General features: G+C 43.1%; 2 protein-coding genes across 2 annotated transcripts in view; both read right to left on the bottom strand.

Annotated features, from left to right (window-relative positions):
* The window catches only part of LOC111875503 (ATP-dependent translocase ABCB1), a gene marked incomplete at its 3' end in the record, with an annotated part of 41,593 nt that extends 40,630 nt beyond the window's left edge, over positions 1–963 (bottom strand). The window contains exon 1 of the mRNA XM_033755843.1: positions 857–963. Coding sequence (XP_033611734.1) covers positions 857–963 — 107 coding nt within the window. The remainder of the gene's footprint in view (positions 1–856) is intronic.
* Positions 964–1,146: 183 nt separating this feature from the next.
* LOC111875505 overlaps positions 1,147–9,612 on the bottom strand; it is a 12,545-nt gene continuing 4,079 nt past the window's right edge. The window contains exons 2-4 of the mRNA XM_023871809.1: positions 5,784–6,849; positions 3,054–3,218; positions 1,147–1,262 (exon numbers count right to left, since the gene is read on the bottom strand). Of these exons, the coding sequence (XP_023727577.1) occupies positions 1,147–1,262; positions 3,054–3,218; positions 5,784–6,849 (1,347 nt within the window). The remainder of the gene's footprint in view (positions 1,263–3,053; positions 3,219–5,783; positions 6,850–9,612) is intronic.

The following is a 9,612-nucleotide window of genomic DNA, read 5'->3' as shown; positions in this document are numbered from 1 at the left end:
GGGCAGCTGGTGTGTAGGGCTGACAACCTTGCCGCCATCTATGAGCCGATTGTCTAGAAAATGTGGGAAACTCAATATCTCACAACCCTATGGGCCTCCATGGCCTGTTACAGGGATACCTTTACTCTTTTTTTTTTACTTTTTTATTCTTACAGCATATACTCTTGCCAGTTGTCATCTGAAGGATGCAGAAGATGCTGTGGGTCATTTCATTGTCCTAGCCATATGTTTGTCTTAAGTGACTAAGAAAATTCACAAGAACCTTACTGATCCAGAGCAGGAGTACTAACAACTACACCTGATGCACTTCCACTGCTGCTGTATAATTAGGAAACCTGGAACAATCCTCTGTCTTAAATGTACTTTTTGTTTAAATGGAAATTCCACTGCAAGAATGTTATGCCATATTCACAGTATGTCTTTGCCTGTGAATTGTACCTGAATTAACAGTGCCATGAATCGCATGATAATGTGGCATATTATGATATCATCTGCAATTCCCATTGTATGAGGAGCATTAACAGACAGTAAAAACGTAACGTTGCCCCTGTGTTTAACTAATTAAGCACTATGCTATGAAGGTGTATGGAAAAGTGGATGTATGTTTTCCTGACTTTGCAATAGTTGGTGAGCGTTCAGCTTCACACCTCGGACACTTTACCGTCAGGTAAGAAGCCCTTGGTAATCAATGGATAGGAGGCTGACCGGACCCCAGAGCTGGTGTGGACGATGTGGAGAAGAGAAAATTCTTGACCCTACTGGGACTTGAAATCCAATTTCTTTTGTTGTCCAGCCCATAGCCAGTAGCTATACTGACTGCACTCCCCTGGCTCCTGCTTCATTTGAATATACTTACACTTCTAATGGATCCTTTTTATGTAAGCTCAGGTTATCTTCATCTAGAGGTTTAATTCTTGTCACTGATATGTTGCTACCATCTTCCACTTTTCCATTCTGCTTCATCCTTCTTTATCAGTGAATGTTACTGTAACAATGATGTATACCTGTGAATAAAGAATAAACATGTGACTGATACTGTATCAAATGTTGAGGTTGAGAGGATAACAGATTTTCTTTGTAAATGGGAGGCCTTCATTTCAAACCTCTGTTTGGGGATCAGCTATTCAGACTCAGATTTTTATGGTTTCACTCAGTCACTCCAGGCAAATGGCAGAAGAGTATCTTAAAAGAGTCTGCTGCTTCCTTCCTTGCCATTTCTAATTCATCATTCAAAGTCATCCTGCGATTTATAACTGATGCAACTGAAAATGTGCCATTTAATATTCCAACAACCAAACAATCAGATTACCAGGCTGTATAAAATTAAGAGAGGAGTTAATGCCAATAACTCTTTAGGACAGAGAATCAGAACATTGATGACAACCAGTCTTCATAGCCACATTCTATGAATCTCAAACATGAACCTTCATGCTAATATATGTGCCATTTTTCCCTTCTCAGTAGGAAAAGCTAACTTTCTGCAGATTACAGCCAGAAGAGTCACCAGTGTTAGAAAGAAGGCTTGGAGGTGTGCTCCAATATTCAGTACACAGTTTCCATATGCATACTTTGTGACTGGACTTGAAGTCTACTTATTTTGCATCACTGATGGAGCCAATGAGCACCACAATATTACGTAATTGCATGTAACAGTATTTTCTCCAGTGCTAACAGAGTTAACAACTGTGATATTACATTGCACATTATTTTTCTTGTTCAAATTCACCATATTCAAAAGAATGTTTAAAATAAAATTTATATGTGTGTGAGGCTTTTGAGGTTCTTCCAAGGGTGACTATGAAGATATCTGTTTTTTGGGATGTAATATTACAGTTCGTTAGATGTTTACCGCTGTTTTGGAGGAAAGTTCTGCTCTACTTTTAGGATGGGAGAGTGCTACTGTGAAGACTGAGGCAACACACTTCTCCAAAATATCTGTAAGTATCCAACACATTTCTCTCAAATATCTGTAAGTATCTACTAGACTACATGACACCACATACTCCGTAATTTTAGTCCACAAGCGAACTACACTGACCAAGCGACCACTGCTTGTTGGTGAAGTTTAGTGCCAGCTTTTGTGGATAGAGGGTGTCGTGTGGTCAGTGTAAGTCATCCCCATGGCCGTTAATTTCGGTTTTCTAGACTGGCATGACACCACATACGCTTAAAAAATTATAAATCTTGTAGTCATATATATATTGTAACGTGTTTCGTTACTGAATACGCCGTAGAGATCGTTAATTGGTTTGTTGAACAATCTACAAGTAATGGCTACAATTACTTATCACACAGTTGCGGGTTTCCATACTTTACAACCCTACAACCAAAGTCTTCACGTACTAATAACGCGGGAGCTATACAAATTTCCCTGAATTACACACTCCAAATATAACTGTACTACAGCACTCACTAAGTCTCGAAAGCACACAATAAGTCTTCCGCTCGCTGACTTCTTAGTTATCGCACACTCGCAGGCTGCTACCTTGAGAACTGTTGATAACACACTCTCGCTCGACTACTACTGATCTCTGCGACTGCCACAGTACAACTAACTCGCAGCCGCTGTGCAGCTCACTTATATAGCCGCAGTGCTTGCCTGTTGCGTCACCGCTGTTGACTCGCGTTGCATAGCTACCAGGTTGCGGGGGCTCGACTAACTTTGGCTCCGCTCGGCTCACTTTGCCTCCGCTCGTGACGTCACCGCGGGGAGAGTGGCGGGGTGATGACTCGCCTATTACGCGAGCACTACGTTACCGCCACGTGCCACTGGAGAGGTAGGGGTCCTTCGTTGCGCAACATGTCACAATATTTTATGCAAAATATTTACATGGGTTATTTCTGAGAAATTTTATAAAATGTGATTTGACCATCAGTAGTAGTTACAGCCAAATTTTACAGGGAAAAATAAAATAAAACTGAAAACGTTTAATGCAGACCCTCCATATAATGTTTCATTCAACTGTATGGAATAGTTTGGAAGTTGAAACCTCCAGCTGGATAAGCAGACATCTTGCCATTATGCATTTAAGTACTATGCGATACAAACATACAGAGATACAAGAACTGACACCTATGTGATCCAGAAATAAAGGAAGACACATTTCCATTGTTATCAAAGATGTGCATGTTTGCCCATTCTATATCAAGTTTATATCCTAAAGCTTCATTGTGCTTGGCCAGAATTGTGCTTTCTTCCACAGCAGATGTCAGTTTTTCTGAACAGTTCAAATTTTTTGATTTTATGTTGGCATTACACCAGAGTCTGTTTCTTTAAAACCATTACTGCCTAAGAATCAATCTCCCAGCACTGTGTGGTTGGTGGGCAGATTTCAGCAGTGATAATCTTATTCACACAGAAAATACACAGTGATCAGTGGGCTCAACTTAAGCATACACCTGTATGATATTGCAATACATGACCAATAATCATGCAAGTATTAAATTGTTCTCAAACAGATGGAGCTTGGTTACTTGTGATGCAGAAACAGCCAGTTTAGTCCGCATGTTATGAACAGACTGTATTATTCTGAAAACATGTTGCACTTATCATGTTACAAGGAAAAATAGCCTTTTGGAATCATGTCCATGTGTCTATCTGACTGCTGAACTAAATGATACACACTCCTCAATCTTGGTATGAATATCATGTAACTGGAGATCTTGTACAGGGCACATGAATAGTTGACACATTTGTAAAATCAATTAAAAGGGACTCATTCAAAGTATGTCATTCCAATTTTGCACAACTCTGGATTAGTTCGTCAAAATCCCGTTAGAGGTTACCAGAAAACTGAATACAGTATTGTTACTGGGGGTCAGTCAGTTAATTGCAATGGCAGATCACAACCGTGTGCTGACTGAACAGAGGGACAAAGTTGTCTTCTTCTTCTTTTTTTTTTGCAGAGAAGTGCTACTGTCACCAAGAGATGATTCTGAACTGTTTTTGACATTCACTGGGCACCTGCATGAAATTCTATTTTTCAGAAATACCCTAATTTTGAAGAGGAAGGCAGTGTGAAGGAACAAAAATGATCTCGGGCACTGGCCATGTGTTTGCCAGACTACAGAGAAGCACTTCAGGTAGCCATGCAGGGTAGTCTACGGAGATCAACATGGAAGGCAACACGTGAGTTGGGAATATTATGTTCAATTCAAAAAATTCTCCAGTGATCTGAAATTGTTCCTATTCAAAATTTCTGTACTGCACACACTTTTTGAACATGACAAGGAAAGAAAGACAGAAGAGAAAAATGCAACATTTAATAATATATGGTTTTCTGATGAGGTCTATTTCCATTTGGATAGGACTCTAAATAAACAGAATATGTGCTTTTGGGCAAGAGAACATCCACACAACTGTTGTGCAAGGAGTAGCAATGGAAAGGAAGTAACCTTTTGGATACTCATTTCCAGTTCAGGGTTAATAGAACCAATTTTCAATTAAACTGTAAATTCTCAGCAATATTTGCGTTATGTTCCAGACAGACTTCGTACCCAAACTTATAGCAAATAAAGAGCCTAATGGTACTCAATGGTTTATGCAGGACAGTGCCACGCCACACACTGTTAATATCATGAAGAAAGCAGTCTTCTGGGCTTTGGCGCCGTGTATATGTGGTGTTAACCGACGTTTCGGAGGAACGTATCGCCCCCATCTTCAGGGTTGAAGAAAAAGTATAGGTAAATCTGCAAGCGACAACACCGTGAGACACGGTAACGCAGACTGAAGAGGATACCGTTAGAGCAGAGAGGGAAGGGGATGAACTGCGAGTAAACAAGTGAAAGCAGTGGTGTGGGAGGGGTGGGGGAAGGGAGCCGGGACCAGCGTGATTTGTGTAGGGGAGAATATAGCAAGGTTAACTGGCTGGGCTTTAACTGTGTGCTGAGGGGGGGGGGTTGTTATGTTGGTTGGTCATGGCCTTGTGGCTTCCTGGATCTAGCGTCATATCCCGGTGGGGGGTTTTTAAGAGAACAGATAAGAGGTTTCCAAGACTTGCTGAGACGAAAACCATCCTCTCTGTTCATATTCCCTGGATGCAGTTCGATCTCGATGGCTTCCCTAATGATGCGATCCATATAGCGCGTCTTGGTGGCGAGGATGGAGGTATTCTGAAGCTGAATGCGGTGTCCCAGTTCGATGCTGTGTTCAGCTACGGCCGACTTGTCCGGATGTTCGAGACGGATGTGCCGCTGATGCTCCTTCAACCTCGTGTCCACGGAGCGGCCTGTCTGCCCAATATAGACTTTCCCGCACTCGCATGGGATACTGTATACACCCGGTGTCCTTAGGCCCAGGCTGTCTTTAACCGGCCGGAGGAAATTGGATAATTTGTATGGAGGCAGACCCACTGCTTTGATGTTGTGCCGGGACAGCACTCTGCTGATACGGTTGAATATGGTCCCGACATAGGGAAGGAAGGCGACTGAGCCCGGTTTGTCTTCAGGCCGGCTGATGTTGGGCCGACGGTTGAGAACTCTGTAGATCTGCCGGTTGTTGTATCCGTTCTTCTTGAATACATCCTTCAGGAGCACCAACTCCGCATGTAGGCTGTCTTGATCACACAGTGCTCTGGCCCTGTGCACCAATGTAGAAAGTGCAGCTTGCTTGTTGGAAGGGTGGTGGTGGGACGCAGCGTTAAGGTACAGGTTAGTATGGGTGGATTTGCGGTACACTCTATGGCCCAGGGAACCGTCGGGTCTCCTGTAAATATCTATATCCAGGAAGGGGAGGTGGCCTTCAGTTTCAGTTTCCATTGTGAACTGGATGCACTGGTTGATACTATTTATGTGGTTCAGGAAGTCCTGGAGCTTGTCGGGACCGTGTGACCAGATGACGAAGGTGTCGTCCACGTAGCGAAACCAGCAGCGGGGCTTGTGTGGGGCCAAGTCAAGTGCCCTCTCCTCGAAGTCCTCCATATAGAGGTTAGAGATGACCGGAGAGAGTGGCGAGCCCATCGCCACGCCATCGGTTTGTTCATAGAACTGGCCGTTGAAGGTGAAGTATGAGGTGGTCAGGACATGGCGGAAGAGTCTCAAGATGTTTTCTTCGAAATGTCGTCCTAGCAGATCCATCGTATCTTTTATAGGCACCCTGGTGAAGAGTGACACTACATCGAAACTGACCATTATGTCGTGGGGATCAACATGGAGAGAGTCCAATGTGTGGACAAATTCCATGGAGTTCCTCACGTGGCGTGGACCGTTGCCAGTGTATGTCCTCAGTAGGCCAGCCAAGTGTTTGGCCAGGCGATAGGTGGGAGAGCCAATGGTGCTCACAATGGGCCTTAGTGGAACGTCAAGCTTGTGGATTTTCGGCAACCCGTAGAGTCTAGGTGGCCTGGACCCTTGAGGTCGTAGCTGTTGGCAGACCTCCTCAGCAAACGGGGACTTTTTCAGAAGAAGGACAGTCTTCCGCTCTATGGCATCAGTAGGATCCTTCTTCAACTTCCTGTAAGCCTTATCCTCCAAGACAGCGGCGATCTTCCGGTTGTAGTCGGACGTATCCAGTACCACTGCCGCATTACCCTTGTCAGCCGGAAGGACGGTGAGCGCCTCATTGGCTTTTAAGGACCGAAGGGCTCTTCTCTCGGCACCAGTCAGATTGTCATTTGGCTTGCGGGGGTTCTTAAGAATCCTGACCGTCTCCTGTCGGATCTCCTCCGCAGTCTCTACAGGCAGGGCCACTATCACTTTCTCCACCCCGCACAGGATATCCTTGACGGGAACGGACTTCGGAGCCACAGCAAAGTTGAGGCCTTTGCTCAGGGCCGAGAAGGCCGCTTCATCCAATGGCACACCACTCAAGTTGACCACTGTCTTCTTGCTGTCAGGTGGGCCGGGTGGGTGCTGGGCCTCATGCAACCGTTGAAACTTCTTGCAGTGCCTGGCTCTTACGTCATCAGCGAAGCGTAAAGCGTAAAGATGGGGGCGATACGTTCCTCCGAAACGTCGGTTAACACCACATATACACGGCGCCAAAGCCCAGAAGACTGCTTTCTTCATAGTCACTGCCGTGAAAGCCTCAAATCTTACATGTTAATATCATGTTGGATCTTCTAAAGAACATTTTCGGCCCTTGTGTCATGTCACACCATTAACCAGTATGTCACAATTTTGGATATTTTTGGCTATCACTTAGCGCAGGCTTAAGGCACAATAGAACACTGTAGTCATGGTGCAAGGGCCAAGAAGGTCCACCCCTTATACATTCCCATACATTCATAGACCAGGCTTAACTCCTGTGATTATTTTTTGTTGGGGTTCCTGAAGGAAAAGATTTTCCAAATGAAACCTTGTAATGTTATGGAAATGAGAGCAATAATTATCTAGTTGTGCAAGGAGACTGATGAAGATGTGCATTGCTGGGTCATCACAAATATGTGTTTGACTTCTAGAAGTTTTTTGACAAAATGGTCATATAGAACAAGTGCTGGGGAACTTCCTAAGTTATATATTTTCTATTATATGAACAATAAATTATTTTGTTATGAAATATTTGTATGTCACCTATTCATGCACATTAGAGATGTCTGATAATCTGTGTGGTAACAGATTTTAAAAAATATAAAACTTTTATTCAAGCAATGGTTTTGCAGAATTTAAAACAACAGAATGACAGGTGAATGAAATACAAATTTACATCTCAGTTTTAGGATAGCTGTGAACTACTGAAGCTTCGTATGTTAAGATTTGTATTGCACCAAGTCTTAAGTATAACAACAAATTCAACATGACACTTTCTAACAAGCTAACAGTCACAAACAAAGTGACAGGGGAAAACTTTGGTTACATCTGATGAATTTAAGGAAGCTGGAATCTGTATTTGTGGACACTGTAAGCATAGAAATGGAAAACTTAAATACTGCCAAGTTTTAATTTAAAATTCTTACTAGCCTCACTGTACAGACTGCAGCATTTGAAAGAAAGTTGCTGTCATAAACTCTTACAAGATTTTATTTTTCAATTTTTCACCAATAGTGTCGGCTCAGTTGAATGTAACACTAGGTAATTATCACTAGTTTTCTTTTAGACAAAATTATAGACCCTTATTCTGTCACTAATGTCACTAATGACATGCATGTAACTAACGAGTCCCAAATTAAATTAAGTTGTGGGATTTGTCGATACTCCAATAGACAACCACTTCGGAAAGTTTGTGGGCCCTGAAATGGGCCGGTTGTTCCTTGATAGCAGGCCTGTCTGAAAGATCGGTGATGTAGGGCTGCGTGCGCCGGTAGAAATAGATGTTGGCTACGGTGTGTTGGCTAATGCTGCGGCAGCTGAGTTAGTTGTCTGGTCGCAGAGAGGCAGTTGCCGGAGGTTGCCTGGTTGCAGTGTGGCAGTTGCCGGAAGTTGCCTGGTCGCAGAGTGTGGTTGCTGGAAGACAACTGCTCGTGGAGTNTTGTAACTTGCACATATGATAGAGCAGACTCCCCGTAGGCTTGCTTAAGCAGTTAGTGTTAGTTAGTGTCTTGTCCATTTGGGGCACCCTCTCTCATGAGAGGTCGGGTGTGTCATTTGTCAGTCTTAGTCAGTCCATTCTCAGTATTGATACATACACGTATTTATATAATATAATAATTTATATAATTTTTAATTCTAGTCTTAATACCTATTTTTATGTACAATAATTACAAGGCCTCTGTCAGTCCAGGCTTTGTACAGCAGATTATGCCCTATTTCTTGTATTATTTGCTACCATGACAGTCTAGTCACTTGAACGGTCGTATGCCTGACCACCACCAAGTTTAAGCCTCTTATACTTTCTGTGTTGGGCTTAACCTTGACCAATAATGCGAACATTCTCATTTTCATGATTTTGTTTGACTTCTGCTTGTTGCCTGCACAATTTTGTTATAAAGTCATATACGTACGGGGTGCGCCTTGGAAAATTTCCAATGGTGCGGAGAACCTTGTTTTCAGGCGCTGCAATTTCACTAGATGGGCGTCTGCCGCAAACTCCAAGGCGGGACTAGCATAAGTCATTACGGATCTAATAGGAGCTTTATGGAGGGTCGGTTTATAGTTAGCGCTCAATCGCTCACTTTTGAATTGGGAATATACTCTAATGAATGTTCTGAAGGCCTTCGCTTCGATTATTTCTATGTGTAATCTCCATAAAACTCTCTTATCAAAGATTACACCTAGATATTTTGCACTATTTAAAAATGGAATATTTCGTCCATTAAGAGTAAGACAAGACTCAGGCGGTCGATACCCACGAGAGAAGTATACCCCCTGAGTCTTATCTTCATTAATTTTTATATTCCAGCGCTCACACCAGGTCTCCATTGAGCTGAGACCGCACTGGAGTTTTCTAACAATGAAACCCTCCTTGCGATCTGTCGCATATAGACAGGTGTCGTCCGCAAAGAGGGCCAGGTGAACACTATGAGTTTGGGGGGCATCATTTATGTACAAGTTGAAAAGGGTAGGGGAAAGAACAGAACCTTGTGGCACCCCTGCTTGTATTACCCTTGGCGTTGACATTTCGCCTTCAACCGAGACCCTGAATGTACGCCGAGAAAAAAGGACAAAATAAGTTTGGTCAAACAACACAGGTCTGCAACCAAAAAACTGCATAGGATATTTTTACTGTTTCTTATAGAT

Source organism: Cryptotermes secundus, unplaced genomic scaffold (genome assembly GCF_002891405.2).
Source record: "Cryptotermes secundus unplaced genomic scaffold, Csec_1.0 scaffold425, whole genome shotgun sequence".
Taxonomy (NCBI): domain Eukaryota; kingdom Metazoa; phylum Arthropoda; class Insecta; order Blattodea; family Kalotermitidae; genus Cryptotermes; species Cryptotermes secundus.
This window is presented reverse-complemented; position numbering and strand designations above follow the sequence as displayed.